The sequence below is a fragment of the Eublepharis macularius genome, chromosome 8 (assembly GCF_028583425.1).
Source record: "Eublepharis macularius isolate TG4126 chromosome 8, MPM_Emac_v1.0, whole genome shotgun sequence".
In the NCBI taxonomy this organism is placed as follows: Eukaryota; Metazoa; Chordata; class Lepidosauria; order Squamata; family Eublepharidae; genus Eublepharis; species Eublepharis macularius.
The window spans coordinates 104,108,475-104,134,087 of NC_072797.1; the positions used below are offsets into that span (position 1 = coordinate 104,108,475).

A 25,613-nucleotide genomic window follows, 5' to 3' on the forward strand; every position below is an offset into this window, starting at 1 on the left:
ACACACTCAGCCTCACAAACATTCATCAGGCAAGAAGCATGATGTAAGCTGTTTTGGGTCCCCACTGTGGAGAAGGACAGTATATAAATGAAGTAAATTAGTAAATATAGATGAAAATGGGGGACCAGTAAAAGGAAAGTAATGGAATTGAAGGACAGAAGGATAAAAGGAAAGGTGAGCATGTGGGGGCTGCCAGGAGGAGGGAAAGAGGAAATAATGTGAGTAAGGGGATACAGGGAAAAGTGAAGTATCTCCCTCAAGTCCTTGCAGGTTCCCCGCCATGCAGCTGGTCCGTAGGGAAGAGGTTTCCTGGGGTAGAAAGGGGAAAGTTGAAAACAGGGACAGACAAAGGTGGTTAGAGAGAAGAAAAAGAAGCAGGAAAGAGGACTACTTGCAACTACTGGGCAACTTGATAGCACATTCACCCTATGGGGGATAGGGAAGAGAAAAAGGACACGATGCAGGAGGGGAACATAAGATGCCCTGTTGCAAGTCCTTTCACATCCCCACTTGTCATAATTCTATTAATAAAGGAAAAGTTTAAACTTAAATTGCAAGGGTTTGGTTCATTATTATCATACAGCTACAAACAATAGAAATCAAAACATTAGAAAAGCTTGAGGAACATTGAAAGAACACATTTTTTTCTCTTGAAATAAGTGAAATAAGGCAAAATTCACTGTCTCAAAATGCTTTCTAAGAACTATGTATAATTCTTGTGTCTACTTTAGATTGTATCAGTCACCTTAGAAGCATTTTTGCTGATTGCATCTACGGGATTCTATGATGCACTCTACTGAACTTGTGTTTTTATGTTTTTGTTTCTGTGTCAAAATAAATTGCTAATTCTTAATATGATAAGTGTTTTGAAGTCCAAATAATAAACCATCTTTTGCTTACTATAAAACATATGGCTTTTATTTTCAACTTTCATTTTTTCCCCTGAAATACTTCTGAAATACTAATTTCTAAGACTGTAGCAGTTTACTGCTTTCTGATATTGGGCAGACTGAGAGTTTTTGAAATGAAACTAAATTATTTTAAACTTCAGTTTCATAAATATGCCAAATATTGCTCTCTGTTAACTAGATAACATAGCCATAAAGAAAGTATTGAAGCATATATATCAGTTTCCTCCCAAAAGCTTTGGATGGAGAAATGGCAGTGCTATGTCTAGATTTACAACATTTTTTTTTCCAGATAAATAATCTTTTCAAGCATACAAATTGCTCCTACAAGTAGGAAATGACAGTGTTTCAAATTGGGAGCATCTGTTTTTTTTCTCCCTGAGAAGTTTACTCAAAGCTTGTTTCTTTTAAGAGATCTAGTGGTCTTTACCTGAAACTGAAAACTTCACACCAAAGCACCAATGGTCCTACTCCTATCTGTGCACTCAAATCTTTAAGGGACAGTCTATTTAAAGAAACCATCATTAAAACTTTCAAAATCCTGGACTGCATCCATGTTCTAAATTTCAGGTTTGAATGGCTAGTTCCACTCTCACAAGATACTGTTGAAATAGGCAGGAGAACCACCACAGGAAAATGCTGTGATTCAAAAGGGATTTTTCAGGGTTACGTAGGGATAGTTTCTTAAAACAGGAGTTTGAGCAGATGTAAGGAGACACATTTCCTGGGCTGATATTTTAATGCTGTTTTAGTCTTGAAACTTATTTTAAGCTGCCGGGACTGTTTTTATGGTCAGTGTTTTTATGCTGTGCTGAGTTTTTAATGCTGGATTTCAATCAATAAATTCTACTTTTTTATTTTAAATTTCCTAAATAAATACTTTCTGTATAGAAAAGGTCATCTGCTCACTATTTTTGTACAGTGAGGACATAGTCAGCCGGTGTCTGTGGACATTGTGTTTCCAGCTGGAAAACGGGTTTTAAACTTGCTTGTTCCTTCTGTGCAGAGTTAGTCAGTCACCCTGCAGGTGGGATAAGATCTTCAATAAATTCTAAGGAAAAAGAAAGCAAGCCAGTGCTTGGATTTGCTTTGGGTGGAGGGAGGAGAGGAGACAAAATTGAGACCTGATAAGTACTAGAAACTTTTCCTTTCTTTGCCTGTACAAGGATTTTCCTTAATTGAATCACTGAGTTCTTGCATCACCACCCCCTTTCCTTTTTTGTAAGAAGATTTTGTAAGAAGATTACCGTCTTTTCTACTGGACACAGGCGACTTTATTAGGAGATTTGAGGGTTTTCAACTGCCAACAGGAGCAATATTAGCAACATTGGATGTCGCCTCATTGTATACTAACATTCCGCATGAAGAGGCACGCCTGGTGGTGATGGAAACTTTAGATCAGAGGGAACATATGCATCCACCTACCTTTTTTCTAATATCACTCTTGGAGATAATACTGGAAAATAACTACTTTAGAGTAGAAGAGTAGAAGATCAAGAGTAGAAGATCAATTTTTTCTCCAGCTTCGAGGGGTAGCAATGGGATGCTCTGCGGCACCATGCATAGCGAATCTCTTCATGGGACAATTAGAAAGGAATTATTTTTGCAACCCTATAACTAATCCATTTTGGAAAGATATCATCATATTCGTCCGTTTTATTGACGATCTCTTCCTAGTGACTAATGAAAATGTTAATATCCAGCAGCTGGGAGAATGGATGAATAGTGTACATCCCAATATTAAATTTACTTGGAATGCAAGTAGGGATTGTGTAAACTATCTGGACGTGACAGTATACAAGGGGGAGGACGGTACCTTGGCAGTAAAACCCTTTAAAAAACAAACAGATAAGAACTCATTACTTCACTACAGATCCTTCCACCCAGGACATCTAAGGGCAAATTTACCGTTTGGACAATTCTTGCGACTTAAAAGAAACTCCACTAGGAATGCAGACTATATCTGTCAAAGTGATGTGCTACAAGAACGTCTGAAACAACGGGGATACCCAGACAGGGTACTACTTCAGGCAAGGCGCCGTGCAGATGAAGCAGTCAGGGAGGATTTATTTAGACCAAGGGGACGAACGATGGAGAACCGCATTGTGGGGGTTTTCAATTACAGTGAAAAAGCCAACGCAATCAGACGGGCGATCCTGAAACATTGGCCACTTGTTAATGATATCCCGGGTTGTGAAACCCCCCCACTGATAGCCTTCAGGAGGACTCGAAACATCAAGGACCAGTTGATACACTCGGATTTAATTCGTGACACTGAGAGTAACACGGGATTACCAAAGGGGGTATATAAGTGTGGACGTTGCAGACAATGCTCCCTTATAATGACAGTAGAAGATTTGCAGCAGTCGGGATTGAGGACTACGTGTGAATTTGTTAATTGCAATACTGAAGGGGTGGTATATGTCCTAAAATGTCCGTGTGGTTTACTATACATAGGGAGTACTGCACGTTCCATCAAAATAAGGCTCAGCGAACATCAGTCAAGAATAAAGAATAAGGTACTAGAGGCTCCTTTAGTCCAACATTATCTAGACAAAAAACATGGGGACATGGAAATGCTATTCACTGTACTGTTTAAGACCCGAAAGAAAGAACATATGGCAGCTACTAGGGAACTACACCAGAAGGAAACCTTTTGGATCTATAAACTCAATACCCTCATTCCCCATGGCTTGAATATAGCTAATGACTATGCTTGCTTTTTGGGATAATTACTTATAGAATGGGTTTAGCTTTAAGATGAAGTAACTAGGTGAAAGGGGCGTGGATTCCTTTCTGTAGATAAGACGTTAACCTGGAAACAGGACACAGATGAAAGTAATTGAGAGTATCGGAAAGGGATATGGAAGGCTGACTGTAAGAATCTCTGAGTGAGTATACTGAACTAGGAGTGTATCATTATAGATTTTATATTCTCGGGGATTCTATTTTGATCTATGTATGTTTTTCCAGCTACTGTGCTCTTTGAAAAAGAACTCTGGAAACGGACCATATGTGGATCTGGACCGTCCGTTAGAGGAATTCAGTCACAGAATTAACAACTTATACCACAAGGATCAGCACACGATCTGTGACACACACAGTGTCTGGAATTTACTTTGGACTGTATCGACTTTGTAACTGACAAATAGGCAATTTGTAGTCTGTATGCAAGAAGTAGTGTCATAGGATATTGGAAGTATTTGCACTTTAGTTATTACAATTGTAGCATATTAAGTACAAGACACTTTAATCTATTTATATACAGGATACATGGAATGTTTGCATAATTAAGGTTATAGGTAGTTACAATACGTGATGCAGTTCTTGTTTGTAGTATGAGAAATGAATTGAATTTGTTTACTATATCCCCCATGTATTGACAATCAAATAATTCTGGAAACTATATATTAAATAACATATGCTTTATTGTTAATTGTGGAGACATTATTTAACACACGGGAAATTCTCCTTTTTGTTCATTATAACCATTACCGTGTTGCTCTATATTGTTGGACCTTGTAACTGGAGCCATGTCTAATTATGAAGGGTTATTAATGTATACTGAGGAAGATAAGACACGTATTATCTCTGAAATGTCATCCACGCCCTTTTCTTTTGATAAAAATGAGAGTAATGGGGAGAATGATTGGAACAACTTACAGTTCTTAAAGAAAAAACAGCTGCGTTACCAACTTCATGCGGGTTCCCTGATTGAGTACCTTAAGATCAATAGGATACCCAGGGGGCTCCGTATACATAAACCTCCAGGTCTTTTCCGAGACCAGGAGGAGTTTAAAAGTAAATGGGCTGCCGTGTTGAATAAATGTTCCATGGACTTAATGTTACTAGTGGTCGAGACGGCGCAGGTGGAAGTGAAGAATCTTGATAAGGATATTGAAGGTCTAGAGACTAAACTTAAAAATAACGCCGAGCATGAGCAGTTTAAAAATAAAATAAAGGAGCTGGAAAAATTAGTAAAAGAGTTTGAAAATAAAATGAAAGAAATTAAGGTGAGGAAATACCAGAGGGACAACAGAGACTATGCCACGGGACGTGTATACAGCTGGTGGAATGAAGAAAATATCAAAAGGAAGAAGGTCTCCTGGTCTAATCCTCTAGCCCAATTCTCAGACGTAGAGACTACGGAGGGGGAGGATACTGATACCTCAGTAGAAGAGGGGATGTCTACTAGGTCTATGTCAACACGCCCAGATAAGAAGACATATAATTATGAGGGCAGGGGCCGTTTTTTACGGGGAGGCAGGTACAACAGAGGGAAACGGACCTGACGCCAGTAGAGGAAATTGACTTAGTAGTCAATCTTTCAAGCAGGACTCTTTCAGACTTAGAAAGAATGGCCCTCAACAAAGGTCTTGGATTTGTACCTACTCCCAGATATGATGGCTTTCAAACTAGAATTGACATCTTTAAGTTAGTAAGACAAATTAAGCTGAAGATTGTTTTTGGTGGAACTGCAACTAAGAAAAAAGAAACGGGCATTTCAACACGCTCTTCATATAACCCCACTGTCAATAACCCCTATGTACAGACGTTTGAAAAAATGTTAGTGAAAGAAATTAATGACATTGAAGCCCGTGAAGGCATCAGACACAACAACCTACCAAGGGAAGAAAGAATGGCCATAAAAAATTTGCAATCTGACCGATCAATTATAATAAAAGAGGCTGACAAGGGGGGCGCGATTGTGGTGATGGACAAGAGAGACTACATGAAGGAAATAAAGAGACAGCTGAACAATGAGTTGGATTATCGACCCATCCCCAGCGATCCGGTAAAGAAGATCGGCTTCCTAATCAAGGTGACTGTAGATGAAGCTTTGGCATTAGGATATATTACAGAACTGGAACATAAGGGTCTAATCAATTTGTCTCCCAGGACACCCGTGATGTATATACTGCCAAAAATTCACAAAGAAGGGTTTCCCCCCCCTGGACGGCCAATTATATCGGGAAGCAATTCTATCCTGGAACCACTGTCTAAATATTTGGATTTTTTTCTTCAGGATTTTGTAAGAAGATTACCGTCTTTTCTACTGGACACAGGCGACTTTATTAGGAGATTTGAGGGTTTTCAACTGCCAACAGGAGCAATATTAGCAACATTGGATGTCGCCTCATTGTATACTAACATTCCGCATGAAGAGGCACGCCTGGTGGTGATGGAAACTTTAGATCAGAGGGAACATATGCATCCACCTACCTTTTTTCTAATATCACTCTTGGAGATAATACTGGAAAATAACTACTTTAGAGTAGAAGATCAATTTTTTCTCCAGCTTCGAGGGGTAGCAATGGGATGCTCTGCGGCACCATGCATAGCGAATCTCTTCATGGGACAATTAGAAAGGAATTATTTTTGCAACCCTATAACTAATCCATTTTGGAAAGATATCATCATATTCGTCCGTTTTATTGACGATCTCTTCCTAGTGACTAATGAAAATGTTAATATCCAGCAGCTGGGAGAATGGATGAATAGTGTACATCCCAATATTAAATTTACTTGGAATGCAAGTAGGGATTGTGTAAACTATCTGGACGTGACAGTATACAAGGGGGAGGACGGTACCTTGGCAGTAAAACCCTTTAAAAAACAAACAGATAAGAACTCATTACTTCACTACAGATCCTTCCACCCAGGACATCTAAGGGCAAATTTACCGTTTGGACAATTCTTGCGACTTAAAAGAAACTCCACTAGGAATGCAGACTATATCTGTCAAAGTGATGTGCTACAAGAACGTCTGAAACAACGGGGATACCCAGACAGGGTACTACTTCAGGCAAGGCGCCGTGCAGATGAAGCAGTCAGGGAGGATTTATTTAGACCAAGGGGACGAACGATGGAGAACCGCATTGTGGGGGTTTTCAATTACAGTGAAAAAGCCAACGCAATCAGACGGGCGATCCTGAAACATTGGCCACTTGTTAATGATATCCCGGGTTGTGAAACCCCCCCACTGATAGCCTTCAGGAGGACTCGAAACATCAAGGACCAGTTGATACACTCGGATTTAATTCGTGACACTGAGAGTAACACGGGATTACCAAAGGGGGTATATAAGTGTGGACGTTGCAGACAATGCTCCCTTATAATGACAGTAGAAGATTTGCAGCAGTCGGGATTGAGGACTACGTGTGAATTTGTTAATTGCAATACTGAAGGGGTGGTATATGTCCTAAAATGTCCGTGTGGTTTACTATACATAGGGAGTACTGCACGTTCCATCAAAATAAGGCTCAGCGAACATCAGTCAAGAATAAAGAATAAGGTACTAGAGGCTCCTTTAGTCCAACATTATCTAGACAAAAAACATGGGGACATGGAAATGCTATTCACTGTACTGTTTAAGACCCGAAAGAAAGAACATATGGCAGCTACTAGGGAACTACACCAGAAGGAAACCTTTTGGATCTATAAACTCAATACCCTCATTCCCCATGGCTTGAATATAGCTAATGACTATGCTTGCTTTTTGGGATAATTACTTATAGAATGGGTTTAGCTTTAAGATGAAGTAACTAGGTGAAAGGGGCGTGGATTCCTTTCTGTAGATAAGACGTTAACCTGGAAACAGGACACAGATGAAAGTAATTGAGAGTATCGGAAAGGGATATGGAAGGCTGACTGTAAGAATCTCTGAGTGAGTATACTGAACTAGGAGTGTATCATTATAGATTTTATATTCTCGGGGATTCTATTTTGATCTATGTATGTTTTTCCAGCTACTGTGCTCTTTGAAAAAGAACTCTGGAAACGGACCATATGTGGATCTGGACCGTCCGTTAGAGGAATTCAGTCACAGAATTAACAACTTATACCACAAGGATCAGCACACGATCTGTGACACACACAGTGTCTGGAATTTACTTTGGACTGTATCGACTTTGTAACTGACAAATAGGCAATTTGTAGTCTGTATGCAAGAAGTAGTGTCATAGGATATTGGAAGTATTTGCACTTTAGTTATTACAATTGTAGCATATTAAGTACAAGACACTTTAATCTATTTATATACAGGATACATGGAATGTTTGCATAATTAAGGTTATAGGTAGTTACAATACGTGATGCAGTTCTTGTTTGTAGTATGAGAAATGAATTGAATTTGTTTACTATATCCCCCATGTATTGACAATCAAATAATTCTGGAAACTATATATTAAATAACATATGCTTTATTGTTAATTGTGGAGACATTATTTAACACACGGGAAATTCTCCTTTTTGTTCATTATAACCATTACCGTGTTGCTCTATATTCTCAGGAAATCAAGGCAGACACACGTAGGAAAAGGGAGGTTGTGCATTGCTCAGCTGATAAGAACATGGAGAAATAAACCTGAAAGGGAAGGGAGGAGCTCAGCATGTCCATCTGTGTAAAGCTCCCAGTTCTGGGAGGTCTGCAGCGTGCAGACGTTTTCCAGCCCATGTAAAGTGGAGAATCTGCTCCTCACTACCGTTACTTGTGGACCTCTCCACTTACTGACTTAATCTATTCTTAGCTGCTGAAAGCATGTCAGGGGTCGTGGAGGGGCAATAACTCCATATATTTTTTCTACATAGAGAAGGTTCCTAAGTCATTCCTTTGTACCTCAAGTTTGAAAAGAATTCTAATAGCATGTCAGAGAAGACTTCAACTAGTGTTTAAAAAAGACAATACTGGTCTAGAAGGACCAATAGTTTAACAGCTTTATGAGAAGTATATGTTTAGTGCTGGCCTCAGTCTTTGCATACCTGGGACCCACCTTTATCCTCCAGGTGACAATCATAGTTAGTATGCTAGGAAGTCATGTGACAAGACGTGATAGAATTATAACCTCACTGATGTCAGTGTCAGGACTTTGGGCAACAGACCTAAAGAATTAGTGACAGAGAAACAAGCTGAACAGCATAGGTGTGAGAAACAACCAAAGGGTCAGATACATGGAGGAATCATCACCATCCCTGAGTGACCTTTCCATCCTGTCATTTTTTCAGTGTATGTGCAAATAAGCAGGAAGCATGTTGCCCTTGCTGCTGGTGTGCATATGTAAAGATAAAGAGTGGAGAAACACCAGCCGAGAGGAAAAAAATACAATAAATATAGAGAAATATTTTTATATCTAATTATATCTATTAAAATGCAATAGCGATAAGGTGATTCAATAAATTACAGTCAGAGTCCAAATCACAAGCCAAAAAGTGGATTTGGATTTTGACTGTAATTTATTGAATGTATTAATTGTATTGTATCTACATTACCTGTAAGCACCTTATCACTATTGCACTTTAATAGATACATTAGATATAAAAATATTTTTCTATATTGTATTTTTTTCCTCTCGGTGGTTCTCCACTCTCTAGCTTTGCTTTGCCTTTGCCCGAGGGGTACTTCTTTTTTTTTATCTGTACCTAGTGTGCATATGTAGACTGCAAATCCTTCCTTTAAAAGAAAGGTGGCGACTCTGTAGGGGCTCATTACGACACTTGAGGTTCATGAGCCATGAGTTGAACACCAATGTATTTTGTAATTATTGGCCCATCAGGCTGGATAAGCTGTTACTTCTTTTTGTAAATCCCATATTGTAGTTTGACTATTGGGCACATTTCTAGCCCTCACATCAAAATGTCTGCCTGTCATATGTCCAGTTGTGCTGAAAGGTAAGAATGTGGGAGGGGGATTAGCTTGGAATGTATGTTTGAGAAATGTGTTTTGTACTTAGTTTGTCACTCTCCTACCTTCCACCTCCCTGTGTATGATAGGCTAATTGATAGGCTTATTGTGGCTAACAATCAAATTGACAAAACAATTTAAGTATCTAAGAATTGTAAAAAGGTAATGGTTGTTGTAGGGAGCAATCCTAAGTAAATCTGTGTAGAAATAAATTCCATTATATTCAGTGGGGTTTATTCCCAGGTGAGTGCTCTTAAATTTGCAGCCATAATGTGCTTGTTTGTAGAGGGGGTGGGGCGCTGGTGTTTGCTGCTTGCTGGCAAATATAAGAAGTAGAAGGGCTGGTTTTAGGATACTTAAGAGCTATATGGATGACTAGGGGCTTTGTTCTTGCATCTCACCAATCCCTAATTTGACATTTTAACCACTGTACTATGTTAGCGCTCTCTGTGTTTTCTCCTAGTGGTGCTTTACTTTGCAGGAGGATCTGAAGCACTTCTGGGAGGATGACTGATAGGGAATCAAGAACAACTGAACTTTTCTCCATTTGTTCTTGTAGTTAGGTAAACATATTGCACTTGAGTGCCAGTCTCTTGTTCAGGATGCTGACTTGTTTAAATACAAGTATGTAAAATTGTGAAGAGGAAAGTTGATTACTACAAAGGGCAAATGATTGACCATGCAGAATTTGTCTCTTCAGTTTTGGTTATTCGTATGCAATTAAAACAATGGTGAGTGTCTCACAGTATATATGTTTCCCCTTTGTGACTGCTTGGCAGGAACATTCCTTTTATTCTAGACTTTTGATTCCAGTGGATAGAGGAGCCTGGCTAGGGCAGTTATTATAGCAGTATCCAGTTTTCTCGATTTTTTTCGTGTGTTTATTGATTAATCTGAACAGATCTGACAGTGATTAACTAACTCTGTTCAAGCCACAATCCTGCCTTCTCTTGAAAGTTTAGAATAAATAATATTAAAGAAATGAAGGCTGAAATAATGGGGATGCCTGCTCAAGCCCTCCCAATATCTTTGGGATATATTCCATGTCTTAGTCATACTTTTTGAGCAGCATGCAGAGAATAGTCACTCTAGTATTTTTCTTCTTAGAACATTGTCACTTGTATGAAGTACAACCAGTTACCACTTAGTTTTCTTCTGTAATAAAAAAAGAAACATTCTGTTTCATGTCAGCTTGTTCTCAAGTTCTGGATGTTTTTAGTACTATGAAACACTACAATTTCTGCCACAACAAGCAAAAACAGTTTTGTGGGACTTTTTCTGCCCAGGGTACAGTGGAATAGAAATATAACCCTGACGTAAGTTTTTTGGGGGGTTATTAGTTATTGATAGGATTTTTACTTATGGTTTTCATGAGTTTTACTGTGAAGGTGAGAAGAGCCTCATTAATAATGTGGAACAGATATTTATTTATTGCCATTAACCTAATTAGTAAAATGCTTTCATAATATTAAAATGGCTCTATATCATGATGGACCTTTCTGTTTAGGTTTCTCATTTAGTCAGTTTCTAGAACATTTGTGCTGCAATCAGATGTGTTATATAGACAGATTTATAGAGGATTGAATCCTGGAAACCAGGGGCAGACTGTGCCTGTAGGAGTGTGTCTTCCACTTTCCCTCAGCAGGTCCATAATACCCCTGAAAAGCCAGATTTGAGGTTATTGTGGATCTCATGGCCAGAGAATGGCATGAGGACATGTAGGCTGCAACAAGGGAAGGGCATTCTTCCCTTGCACGAATTTTGCAGTAAAAAAGAATTGGGAAGCTCCCATCCAATGAGATATTTTGTTCATGGGGTTCCTGTGACTGAGAAAAAACATTTCTTGAAACTTTGAAGTCTTGGGGGGGGGGGATTCAGGGTGAGTATCCATTGGAGGAAGGGGCAAAACTGCACTATTTACTTTCTTATCAAGCTTAAACTCATTTTATTACTCAGCAACATAAAATGTATTATTTAATTAGCATTAAAAATTGCCATACATCTTTTCCTCATTAAGAACATAAGAACATAAGCAAAGCCATGTTGGATCAGGCCAGTGGCCCATCCAGTCCAACATTCTGTCACACACAGTGGCTAGAAATCCAGTGCCATCTAAAGGACTGTCAGTGAGGCCAGGACACCAGATGCCCTCCCACTGCCTTCCTTCCAGCACCAAGACAACAGAGCACCACCTCCCCACAAAGAGAATACCATCTATCTCCTGTGGCTAATAGCCACTGATGGACCTCTGCTCCATATATTTGTCCAGTCCCCTCTTGAAGCTGGCAATGCTTGTAGCTGCCACCACCTCCTGTGGCAACGAATTCCATGTGTTTATCACCCTTTGTGTAAAGTAGTATTTTCTTCTATCTGTTCTAACCCGACTGCTCAGTAATTTCATAGAGTGCCCACGAGTTCTTGTATTGTGAGAAAGGGAGAAAAACACATCTTTCTCTACCTTCTCTAACCCGTGCATTATCTTGTAAACCTCTATCATGTCTCCCCTCAGTCGTCTTTTCTCCAGGCTAAAGAGCCCCAAGCGCCTCAATCTTTCCTCATAGGGAAAGTGTTCCAACCCTTTAATCATTTTAGTTGCCCTTCTCTGTACTTTTTCCAGTGCTATGATATCTTTTTTAAGGTGTGGCGACCAGAACTGTACACAGTACTCCAAATGAGGCCTCACCATCGATTTATACAGAGGCATTATGATACCGGCTGATTTGTTTTCAATCCCTTTCCTAATAACCCCTAGCATAGCATTAGCTTTTTTTATGGCAGTCGCACACTGTGCTGATGTTTTTAGTGAGTTATCTATCATGACTCCAAGATCTCTCTCTTGGTCAGTCTCCGCCAGTTCAGACCCCATCAACTTGTATTTATATTTTGGATTTTTGGTTCCAATGTGCATTACTTTGCACTTGGCTACATTGAACCTCATTTGCCACATGGATGCCCACTCTTCTAGCCTCGACAGATCCCTTTGGAGTGCCTCACAATCCTCTCTGGCTTTCACCACCCTGAACAATTTCGTGTCATCTGCAAATTTAGCCACTTCACTGCTTAATCCCAATTCCAAATCATTAATAAACAAGTTAAAAAGCATTGGACCCAATACCGACCCCTGTGGCACCCCACTGCTCACCACCCTCCACTGTGAGAAGTGCCCGTTTATACTCACTCTCTGTTTCCTATTAATTAGCCAGTTTTCGATCCACAAGAGGACTTGGCCCTTTATCCCATAGCTACTGAGCTTACTTAGGAGCCTTTGATGAGGAACTTTGTCAAAAGCTTTCTGGAAGTCAAGATAAACAATATCTATCGGGTCTCCCTTGTCCACTTGTTTGTTCACTCCCTCAAAGAACTCTAACTCAAAGCAGTTTACAATACAAACCTAAGACCACTTTCTTGGAAGTTAACCTCAATTGAATGAAATAGACCTGCTTAGGATTGCTCCCTGAATACCTCATAATGCTATCTTAAACAGAGTTATACTCTTATACATTCATTGATATCAGTATAAGGGTGTAATTGCTTACAAAAGCAGAGTTTTCTACAAACAAAACAGCAAATACATCCAACACTATGGGGCAGGGGTGGGGTTGAGAGTGTAGGAGTATGCATTGTGAACTGATGCACCCCCTGTGCTAACTTATGTCAGGTAGGAAAAAAGAAATATTGAAAACACAAATTTTGTAGTAAAGAAAGTGACATTGAGATAGAAACTGTCATTGAGATCGAAACAATTGCTGTAACAATACAAGCAATGCATTTGGATATAGAATTAGCCTTAATAAGATTGAAATCTTGAACAGTATGATACATATTAGAATAAATTAATTGTGAACAAAATTAGTCGCATTTAAACAATAAATGTATATGCCTACAATATACACCAGTATTTTCATTATCTAATTTTGTAGATTTTTACATAAAAATCTTTATACTACATATTCAAAGTAAATCCTTGTCAGGAACTACAATGCCAAGGAACTACAATGCCAAGACCACGGCAATACAGCCCGGAAAACCCCCAACAACCATCGTTCTCCGGCCGTGAAAGCCTTCGACAATACATTAAATCCTTGTACTTTATTATTCCAAAAGCGAGAGGATGTCATTGGTGTTATTGTCAGTGCTTTCCCAAATGTCTAATTTTTCCACTGGGAAAAAACGAGAAGACCTTGGGAAGGGAAACAGTTTTTTCCTCGATGTTTCCAGTTTTTCATGTCTCTTCCCATGATCTCTGAAACTGGCTTTTCATTAGAGTCTTCTGAGGTAAGTGAAAGAAGGAATAGAATCTGCTTCTACAAATACCTTGCACTGTAGGATCCAGGCACAAGACATCTGAATTGCAGTGTCTTAGCCTGGTACAGGCTAGTACAGGGGAGGGGGGGGTGTTAGTATACATTATATAGCCAGTACTTTTCTTAAATGAAAGTAAACAGTGTGGTTTAGTTGTCTGCTTTTTGTCCTCGTTTAGTTAATTGATGGAATTGTTCCCTTGCATTCAGAAGCAGAGTAATATTGTGGGTTGGAAAAAAGGCCACTGGGCCAAGGTTACCAAAAGGAAAGAATGACTAACAGAGCAGTCCTGTGCAGACTTAACTCTAATCCAAGCCCATTGAAACCAGTGAACTAAGACTAGAGTAACTCTACGTTGGATTGCACTGTAGGGCTGAGTTGAGGAAAGCAAGAGAAGCATGTGTGTGTGTTTATGTATCTGCATGCATGTTCGTCTGTTGGATGGGATCTGATCTGTGCTTTGGATTTGATGAACAGCTGCCCTTGAACAAGATGTGTATCCTGTTGATTGGTATATTGAAATAATGTAGCTTAGAGGGTGTGTGCTTTGTGTCATTAAATCACTTCCAATTTATGGGAACCCTATGAATTAATGACTTCCAAAACATCCTATCATTAACAGCCATGCTCAGGTCTTGCAAGTTGAAAGCTGTGACTTTCTTTATTAAGTCAGCTCTCATGTTGAATCACCAGCTTATATTTGTTAAAATATATTGGTCCCTGTAAGTTATACTGTCATATTTTTCCCTCACTGTCTTTGTTGGATACTTTTATCCTGTGCATAATCAGAAGGAATCACAATTAGTTCAGTGGAATTTCTTCTCCGGTAGCGTGCATGGCATTACAAGATTATTGCTTTAGTTGCTCAGGTCATGACTTAATTGGTATGATGTTTTCACTTCTTTTGCAAGGTTGCAACTGAGGTCCTTAGAAACATACAATTGTAGTGCAGCCCAAAGTAGAGGTAGTCCTTTCTAAACCATTGGTTCTGTGGGCTTAGAAGAATGTAACTCTCTTTAGGGTTATGCTGTTAGTTCTGTGCTCAAAGAAGTTTTGAACTTTTTTGTTTTATTTTTTAATCACAATGCCAGCTGACACACAACTTTTAAAACTGAGGAGAGTAATGTGACTTAGTTGTCCAAAAACAAGATGGTCCACTGGATTAGAATCCTGTCCATACAAGAATAACAGGACTTTTGGCTTCCATTATTTGTATGTTTGATTTGACATTTATCTTTGATTTCGAAAAAACTCTGCAGGTATCAGAGTCAGAAGGATTACAACATTAGACTCAAAAGATTAAACCTGCGTTTGTGCTGGATTGTAGCCTAAGAGTGCAAATAGACACTTGGGTAATAAGTGTAAAGCTTGACACCTAAAGACTACACATTTTGTTTATTATATAGGTCATACTTCTAAAAAGATTTAAAATTAAAGATAAGTTGCTTTCAGAATAAGTGATAAAACTGGAACTGTTTAGAGGAGATATATATATATATGTATGTATGTATGTTTTGCACAAATTTAATGACACAAATATGTGTTGTAAAGTTATTTTGAGATAGTTGGCCATAGATCCAGGAATGTGTAAGGAGTGCAATTCTTTTGTTTTTAACATATAACTTCTGAATATAAATATGTTCTTTTCCACACTTTAGGAAACAGAGTAAGAGTATTTACAGTGTAATCCTTAAAAAACTTACATCCTTCTAAGCCAGGGCTCCTCAACTTTTTTGGACCTGCAGGCACATCTGGAATTCTGACACACTGTGGTAGGTAGAGCAAGAATATGGCTGCTACAGCTTACCTTCAGTCACACAGTGAAGATCCTTGTGCTTTGGAAGCCGATTCTGCCAAAGAAATGTTTTTTAAAGTCTTGACAGCCAATCAGTACTTCAGTGGTCAATCAGAAGTCATGCTTTGTAAAAACCTCACCTGGCTCCACCCACTTTCTAAAAACACTCAGTGGGCACCAGAAAAGATGTCGGTGGGCACAATTGTGCCTATGGGCTCCACAGTGGGGACCCCTGTTCTAAGCCCATGGACGTCAATGGATTTAGAAGGATATAACTCTGCTTAGGGATCCATTTAGTTCTGAAGACTTAAATTTTTAGAAGAAGGGGCAGCTGTTTTCCCATTCTTCTGCAGATCCTGGCTGTGCCTTTGGTGGTTTCCCTGATGGTCTGCTGACCACCAAGAGCAAGATCTCAGAGGATTAAGTAGACTACAGTGGGATGAGGAAGCAGGAAAGTTCCACTCCACGAAATCCATGTGTAGTTGGATGCACTCCACAGTCTTGTACAGAATGGGTTTTGACTTTTTTTAGAAAATAAATTGGCTTGGTATTTTAACACTAAATGAATAACTTTGTACTTGAAATTGGTGTGATGTAAATAATATGGTTTGTTGAGTTGCATTTTTCTAATATGGATTAATTTACCTTTGGTTGTATCCAAACGTAAGTTATGTTATATCCTTGGGCACAAAGCAGCTTATGTTCATGGAAGGATTGTTTTATATCTCACACTAGAACATTATGGAAGAAAATTGGAACTAAATCAAAAGATGTACTTCTGCTTGCGCAGTGGCTTTCACAAACTCTTTCACAAGCACTATAAGACCTACTATAGTACTTGTTAGCCATGCATGAATTCTTGTACATATTTTAACACATGCTTGCAGAACTGTGCTAGTGACTATTTTTCTTGTGCTTATGTTTCTTTGGAAACTTTTGCATGGCAATTTTTTAGTGACATACAGTTCATTTTATTTGCAAGACAAAGATTTTTAAAATAACTTTTACTCTTTTTTTGACAGCTTGAAGATGGACATACCTTATTTGATTATAATGTTGGACTGAATGATATAGTACAGCTTTTGATACGCTCAGAGTCTGATGCGTTTGCTACTCCATTAACTAATAAAGATGGAAAGGCTGTTCCCCGTGGAGTTGCCAACTGTAAGAACAAAGTCAAGCAAGGTGCAAACAGTGGATCATCTAGATCATCCAGTCAGCCTTCTACATCAGCCCGCTCATTTCTTATTGATCCTGGCATTGGACGATATAAGGTAATTTTTCCCCCAAAAATCTTGGACTATATCTCGAGGCTCATCACTGTTTAGGTATGTGACCAATGTGAGAAGGCTGACTTATTTTAAAAAATTGAGATTTGTGTGTTTGGTGAATATCTAAGTGAAAGCTTTGTACCATACAGAAAAATACACTGTAAGGGCTTTAGGCTTTATTTGCAAGTTAAGTGGTTAGGTGAAATTAGTAAGATGCCAGCCCTTTTTCTCCTGCATCCTGTGGCATCATCTAAGAGTTGGTACAAACGAACGCTGATTGCAATGCAAACAAAAACAGTTTGTGGAGATAGTGATTTACCCCCCGCCCTTCTTTCTGTAGCACGAGATTTTTCTTTGTTCCACCTGAAGGTATATATTAAGCTGTTACAATGGCATTATATGCAGTTAGGACTAACCAGCATTTCCATTTAACCAGAATTTGAAGCCGTATTATGAACCTGATTTCATATTCTGGGTTAAGATGAATTTTGGTGACTTAGTCCTAGCTTTGGTTAAGATTGCTTCTACTGTGGTGGGAGAAATTCACTTTTCAACAGGGAGCACAAAATGTCTGGCCCACTCCCAATAGCAAAGGCCTCTAGATTTTCCTGTTCTGTAGAACTGAAGGGTTTTGGAATCCTGTCTCACTTTTGAAGGCTTAATAATGTCTATAGGAAGATAAGGATGTAGATGTAATGCTTAAAATCCCCAAATTATGAGAGGTATTTAGGAGTACCTTTATTTCTAGCAGTAGCCTGAATAGCCCAGTTTAACTTGAGCTTACCAGAGCTTGGAAGCTAAGCTTGGTCAGCCATGGATAATACTTAGAAGGGTCTTGACAGCATAATAATAATAATAATAATAATAATAATAATAATAATAATAATAATAATAATAATAGCTGGTCATCATTTATTAACTGTTATAGTAAAATTGAGTAAGAACTTTACTTGTGATGTTGTGTTTTGTAAATTTGATAATGTGTTATTACTCTGATAAGTCATTTTTTTAGTTGGTTGATTTATTATAATAACATTGAGAACTTTACTGTTATGAAAAAGGATAGCTATTCATTGAGAACTACATACTTACTTTGTGTACATATTTTGTCCTTGGTTAACATTTTCCTGTTAGTTGAGTAGTATTGTAGTAGAGCACATGACGTTGCTTTGAATACTTAAAAGATATGGTCTGTAACATTTAGAATTTGTTTTCTTTTCTTGGTACCATGCTATTGGAAAAAATGAGAAATACTGTGGAAGCTGCTTTGTAGAGGAATGTTTTTTCTATGACACCATATTATTTTGATAATAGGCTATATTTTCCCTTTCAGAAGCATACCAGTCCAGTTTTCTTGCATGGTTTTTCAGACTGTACTCCAAACAAGCCTGTGCTCTGGTTTGATTTGGTTGAAAATGTAGAAGCCTTTTCGCATGCCTCATTTAATATTCAGTTACCATGGAAATTTGCTGATACTGAAGTACATACTGCTGCAGCTGGAATTCAGGCATTGTTAATGGTTCCGTTCTTAGAAGCCTATTACCAGGGCTTGGAGTTCAGTGTAATAACTCAAGTCATAACTCTCAGTCTGTTTGTGCCAGAACAGTCCCATTTACTGCTTTAATTTGAGGGTTTTGAACTAGTTCATTGTGATCCTGTGAGTAGGCTATGGGCCTTTGAGGTCCTTCCATGTGTCTTGTTAGCCAGATCTAGTTGTTGTGAACCCTCTCTCTTGTTCACTTTTCTACTCATTCCTCAGAGTAGGGGCATTGACACAGAAGTAGCTACAACCAAAAGCCAAGCTTTAGGAGCTTACAGAACGGAGTTTGTGGTATTCTAGTTGGGACAGAAAGATACATTATTATAAATACAGTATAACTACATGCAACTAAATATTGGTCTTGGTAGTTCAGATTAATATGTGCATCTTCTACCTAGATATGATCTTAATGGGAATAAAAGTTTTGCTATAACTTGTTGCAAAATCTGCTATAGATGGCAGGTTTAGAGTTGCAGCATATCTTATTGGCTAGGGAAAGGATGGAAACTTAAACAAGGTTCCACAGGATCAGAACTGCAAAAGTCCATCTTGCCTAATTTACAGCAGAGCCATCCAGCCAACTTTTTACCCTCTCGCCAATAGATCATTCTAGGTGGCTGGCTAAGAAAAATGGAGCTTAACTCAAGTACCAGGTGTGGAGTTGGGGCTATAAAGAGGGAGAAATGGGAGGAGGCTGGCTGGAGGGAGAGGGCAGAGGAGCAGAAGTAGAAGTAGAGGGGAAACTCAAGCCAATGTGGGCAAGGGGGAAGAAGCAGCCAGAGTTGTCTCAGGGAGATTCTTAGGCAAGGAGGCAGGTTACGGTGTCCCTTGTAATGCATTGTAACCCTGAGGTGGGTGAATCTAACCACACTTCAAGCACTTGGATTTGTCAACTTTGAATTAACAACCTCTTCAAGAAAGCAGTGACTAGGCTGGAGCCTTCAAGACCCCATGGACCCGATGTATGCCCACCCTCCCTTTTTCCTGCCAGGGAGTTGTGCTGCCTCTCCCCAGGGTTCTCAGTCTCATTGCTGTGAGATTCAGCAGTCATTTATGAATGTCCAGAGGGTTTCTTTTAATCAACACAGAGTAATTTTATTAAGCAGAAACAAAAAAACAACACAAGGTCTTGCAAAGGTCTTCCGTAGCAGTCCTTCATCCAGTTTATACAGACATGAGTAAAACCTAGACTGGAACTGCCCCAGATTTTAGTATCATGGGACTAACATAAAACATGAAACAAACAGGGAGGCAGGAAGTTGATTTTTCTTCCTCTTTCCTGTAGGCGCCTGGAACACCCCTTTTCACCAGTTCTTTCCTGCTTCCAGGGAGAGCAGTTTAGGCAGATTCCTCTGCCCTTCCCTTCCTTCCTTCCTTCCTTGTTTTCAGTTTCTCGCTTAGATTACTTCTTCTTTCTTTCTTCCTTACTACTTCTTTCACAACTCTGCTTTCTTATTCCTTTCAACCTCACTACACCCTTCTCTCTCCTTCTTTGCATCGATCACTGGAACAAAAGCAATATGGAATCAAGAGATTCCGAGGGGAGTTTTATGAATGCCGAGGAGGAGGCTTCGACAGCAGCAGCCCTGACAGAAGAACTGATCGATCCCCACGGTATCGTCCTGCCTTTCCAGCTTCCAAACCAAGTACTTCTCCTAAGAAACATCGCAGAAGACTCCAGGAGTCAGGATCAGTTTCTGCCAGGAGGTTGAGAAAGGTGCCAAAAGAAAAGCCGTGGAAAAGGTGGGTAACGGCAGTGGCACTTGTGCTAAGATCCACATGTCTCCAAAAGACGTGCTTGCCACCCTCCTGCTGGGAGACAGCACATAGGACCCTTCCCACGCTGTTTGGACTCTGCTTCCTGCTGAAAACAGCGAAGCAAGGGCAGGTAACGTACCTGGCGACCTTGGGCAGTTACAGAAAGGGGAATTCTTCTCCCTTCTGAGACAGACAATGAGGGAAGAGATTATGAAGTTCTGTCAACCTGCCTCTAGAGCATCTAGTGAGCAGTCTTCCATTCCCCCCTCCTCCCCCAACAAGCAGAGCCATACAGAGGCTCACTGGCCCACCAAAGCTGCTCAGAAGTCAGCCCCAGTTAGTTCCAAGATCAGCAGGCATTACTGGGAAGGAGAGACATCCTCAGACAGCGAGGACAGGGAGGAAGGAGAGTTTGTCTCCGCGGAGGAGGAGGAAGTGATGGCCATCCCAGAACAGTCCAATAGACTGTTCAAGACAGACGACTACCATTATTTGCTCTCAAAAACCCAGGCACCATTAGAGCTTCAGGAGACTCTGAAAGGGGGAGAGGAGGACCCCAAATCAGATAAGGGAGCCTCCAGACCCAAAGGGTGCAGGGAGTTTTTCCCGAGGGCTAGCACCCCAGAAAGGGCCTTTCCTTTTCCTGAGTATTTTGAAAGACAGTTGAAGGCGGAATGGGCAGCCCCAGCAGCCACCAAACAATATTCTAGTTCAGTCAAGAAACTATATGCATTACCATCTTATACCAATGAGTTCTTGCAGGTACCTAAGATTGATGTGCCTATTGCAGCCCTGCAGTCCGCTGGCCTGCTGGCAGAGGACGGTCAAGGCTCTGTTAAAGATAATCTAGACAGAAAAGCAGAGACCGCCCTCAGACAGGCACATGCAGCCTCAGCCATGGCAATCAGTGCGGCATCTTCTGTCTTCATTGTTTCCAGAGCAGCAGTGGTTTGGACTCGTAAGTTAATGCAACTCTTGCCAGGAAATCGTAGACGCCTGTTAGAAGGAGCCAATAGAGTTTTGAAGGCTAACACCTTCACCGCAGATGCCACATTGGACGCATTGACCTCCTCCTCCAGAGCCATAGCATCCACAACCGCAGCTAGAAGGCTTCTGTGGCTAAGAGCCTGGCTAGCAGATCTCCACTCAAGTTTATCCTTATGGCCTATTCCTTCCAGGGTGACAAACTCTTCAGCGCCGCCTTGGATAAAGTCTTGGTCAAAACTCGTGATAAGAAAAAAGCACTACCAAAGACCCTCAAAAGGACAGACGTCTATATAGTACACAGCCTTTTCGTTCCCAACTCACGCTGCCCAGGTACTGCCAAGAAAATAAAAGATCCTTTTGGAACCTGTCCAAGTCTGGTCACAAAAAGGGCTCCTTTGGCTCTAGATCCTACAAACACCCACAACACAGGGGAGAGACAGGACTTTGACCCCAAAGCTCCAAAGTCCTGACTCAGATCGGGCCCCAGTGGGAGGGGGAGACTACAGCTGTTTCAACAAGTGTGGAAAGAGTCAAAATCAGACATATGGACCCTCGATGTAATCTCCCAAGGATATGTCATCGTGTGTGAGGAAAGAGTTCTTACTACTAGGAAAGAGTTCTTGTTACAGTTGTGTTCTTCCTGTTTCTGGGGTCATTCCTGTATCATGCCATTTCTAACAAAAGCCAGTTTTGCGTAGTGTTTAGAGCACTGGGCTAGGATCTGGGAAATCCAAATCCAAATACTATTCTACCTGAAAGTCTTGCCTGTTGCCTTGGGCCTGCTGCATTCTTTCAGCCTGGCTTGCTTTGCAGAGTTGTTGTGTGGATGGAATGGAAAGGAATAAAATGTTATAGCCACTTTAAGTCCCCATTGATGTTGCAAGGTGTGGTTTAGATAAATCAACACCCATCTTTTCAAAGGACATTTTATGTTTCTTCTCAGAAAGGGTGCCCCAGGGCAAGAAGTCCTTGACACACAAACTTTCATTGAAATGGCTGCTGTTAGGGCCCCTGCTGAAATCTTTTAGCAAATTTATACTTCATTCCAGTGGTCATCATTATTGTTGTTGATGGCCTGCTTATTAAATAGCACTTCATCTCTAATTCAGTCACCGTAGATTGTGAATGCTGTAAGCTGTTAGCCTATGTGGGAAACAGAATTCCACTGCTGCAGTTTTTTTCTTTTAAGTTGCTAATCAATAAGTCATTAGGATCCTTTAACCATCTCCTTTGAAGGGAATATGAAACATGTTTTGACCCCATCCTTGGGCATAAAGAATATTGGCCAAAGTATTATAAATTGAGGCCATTGAACATCTCCAATAGCAGATTTTATTGTTGTAGAATAAGATAAAAGCCCAGCAGCTCCCTAAGGACTAACATTTATTTTCTATGAGCGTTTGTGAGTTCAGCTTACTCCTTCAGATATCTGTGTGCTTCACATCCTATAATTGCAGTGTATGTGACCAGTCTGTTGTTTTCATCTGGAGCTAGACTGCTGGCATGCAGAGCCCTCTCTGTGGGCACGCGAGCCAAGTTGCCGATCACTAGGTCCAGGGCTCATTTGGAGGGGGAACGCTCCTGAAGCGTACTCCTTCAGATATCTGTGTGCTTCACATCCTATAACTGTAGTGTATGTGACCAGTCTGTTGTTTTCATCTGGAGCTAGACTGCTGGAATGCAGAACCCTCTCTGTGAGCACGCGAGCCAAGTCGCTGATCACTAGGTCCAGGGCTCATTTGGAGGGGGAATGCCTGCAATGGCATTCCAGTAGCTCTGAGCAGAGATCACATGGGTTTTGGCCCTGCCGACATGATTCTTTTTCCTCAAGGCTGCCTCCCTGCTGCCCGTCTCTTTAGCAGCAGGAAGTGGAGGCAGCAGCGAGGCTGCTGGGGCTGGCTTTCTGAAGAAGAGTAAGCTGCTTTGATTTAACTTGCTTTACTTTCAGTTGTGGCTCTTGAGCGAGGGAGAGAGAGAGAGAGATGTTAATTAGTTGGGACAACTGTATGAGTTGTTTTTTCTTAACTAAAACCTCAGTATTCAGGTTTAATTGCAGTGCTGGCACTTTGAAATAAATAAGTTGGTTTTGTGTTGCAGTTTGGCACTCGGGCTCAAAAAGGTTCGCCATCACTGCTATAGGCTGTATTAGTCATTCAGGCTTCAAGAGAGACCTGGCAGTATCCTCAAACAACCCTTCCTTTGTGGGTTTGTAGAGGCTATAACACTCTCCCTTGAGTGCATGACTGTTCAGTGCCCATTACCTGGTATGGCTCTCTTCACTAGAGTGCTGTTTTTTCCGTGCTGCGTTCTTGCTTGTGCTTTGTCAGGGACACTGTGTCTTTAGAAGCACCTCTGGGTGAATGTCAATGAGATACTAAGCATCTGTTGGGAAGGCGGTCCTCCATAATCTCTTACTTTGAGAGCTTCACGCCGACTTCCTTCAATAAGTGAGCTTGCTACTCCAATGTGGAACTGCACAGAAGCCACGAAGATGGAAACAGGTTGCGCTTAGCTGTAACGGTTGTTCATTGAGTGGTCTTGTGTGCAGGCAGACATACCTCCTTCCTGCCCCACTATGAACTCTCTGGAATCTTAGTTTCTTGTGGGGGGAGGTCTCCAACGGCAGCATGGAGAAAACTGAGGGAAGTAGGGAACTGAGCATCCCTCCTCCTGGTCATTTGAAGTTTTTGGTGGGAAAGTGCCAAAAGGAGGAGGGGAACTCCTAGTCTTCTAGAAAGCTGTGGAAATCTTCTTTGTGGCTGGCCTGAGTGGTCCCAATTTAATTTATTAGATTTATATTCCGCCCTCCCCATGCCAGCAGGCTTAGGGTGGATCACAATTTGCACGCAAATTTAAAATTACATCAGATGATTCATACAGTTTAAAACTATAAATGATCCAAAAATTAAAATAATATACGTGTGCCTACGCAGAAGACCTCTCGATGAATAGCAGTTACATGTAAGTGCAACTCTGTTTTACTTTTAAAGCCCTCCGAACCTTCTGGTTAATTGGTATTTTTGTAAGAGGCCCTGTTCTATCTCCCCCTGTTTTCTGAAGATAAGAGAATAGCTACAAGGGGCAGGCTTCTTGGACTATGACACCCCATTTTGGAATGCCCTTTTGTAATTTCAGTTACTTGGCAGTGAGTTTTTAAGAGTTTGCTACCTGATCAAGCTGTATCTTTTCCTCTGATATTTGTCTGAGTCATCATTGTTGGCTTATTTTAAAAAATTCCCTGCTTTTACACCTTTTAATTTATTAATGCTACCTTCTGATTAATTTATGCTATTTACTCTTTGGAATATTTTGGTATCTGCTCTTACTGTATACTTCATAATTTTTGTATGTTTGATTTTTAATGGTTCCATTGTTTGTAAGTTTTTAAATATCTTATTGAGTGCTTTAGGATTTTTTTACTTGTGAGAAAAATGACTTCCTTGACAGTAGTAAAAGTACATATCTCCCACTTAAAAACTTGAATTTTTATTATATGCCACTTTAAGAGCCAGGTTGGCTGATAGTATAGGATTAAAAACGTACAATAAATAATATGGTCAGAGCTGTATTAATGTGAGAGTTTATTTTTCTCTTCAGTTTTCTTTAGACTTTGCACTGTCATCTTCCTGCTGTAGCCTTCTGAACCTCTCCCCCAACCCCCAGTTTTGTCCCTGGGCCAAGAAATTATGTTCAGGGCACTCTCAGGAGAACAGCATGGTGGGAGCAAAGTGGGTTTGAGTTCTATGTTCCATAAACAGAAATCAGGGCCGGATCTACAGGGGGGCAGGGGGGGTAGTCTGCCCCCGGCGCTGCCAGGGAGGGGGCGCTGGGAGCAGCTCCCAGCTGCCAGAGCGCACAGGCGGCAGTGCGGGCAGCCTCGCAACCCCCACGCTGCCTTTTGCCTGCCCTGCAGGGCAGGGGGTGCACAGCAAGCCGGCCGCCCCCTGTCCTGCGGGGAGGCGAATGCCGCGGGCAGCCTCGCAGCCCCCCATGCTGCTTTTTCCTGCCCTGGAGGGCAGGGGGTGCCCGGCAAGCCGGCTGCCACCTGTACTGCGGCACAGGCAAAAGCAGCGCGGGGAGCCGCGCTGCCTCTTGCCTGCCTTGGAGGGCAGGGGGTGCCCGGCAAGCCAGCTGCCCCCTGTCCTGCAAAGCAGGCGAAAGCAGCGCGGGGGGCTGCGAGGCTGCCCCAGCCATTCGCCTGTGGGGAGGCGGATGGGGCGGGCAGCTTCTCAGCCCCACATGCTGCCTCCGTCCGCCCTGCGTGTTGACGTCACCAAAGTGACGTCATCATGCAGCACGGGGAGCGTGTGCACGCTGCGCGCGTGAGACAGTAAGCCAAGGGTTGCCCCGGGCGTGGGCAACCCTGGATCCG

At 41.0% G+C, this 25,613-nt stretch overlaps 1 protein-coding gene across 2 annotated transcripts in view; it reads left to right on the top strand.

The window, feature by feature from the left end:
- UHRF2 (ubiquitin like with PHD and ring finger domains 2) overlaps window positions 1-25,613 on the top strand; it is a 122,498-nt gene that overhangs the window by 15,073 nt on the left and 81,812 nt on the right. For both annotated transcript variants that reach the window (XM_054986518.1, XM_054986517.1), the window contains exon 2: window positions 16,708-16,959. In XM_054986518.1, the coding sequence (XP_054842493.1) occupies window positions 16,708-16,959 (252 nt within the window). The remainder of the gene's footprint in view (window positions 1-16,707; window positions 16,960-25,613) is intronic.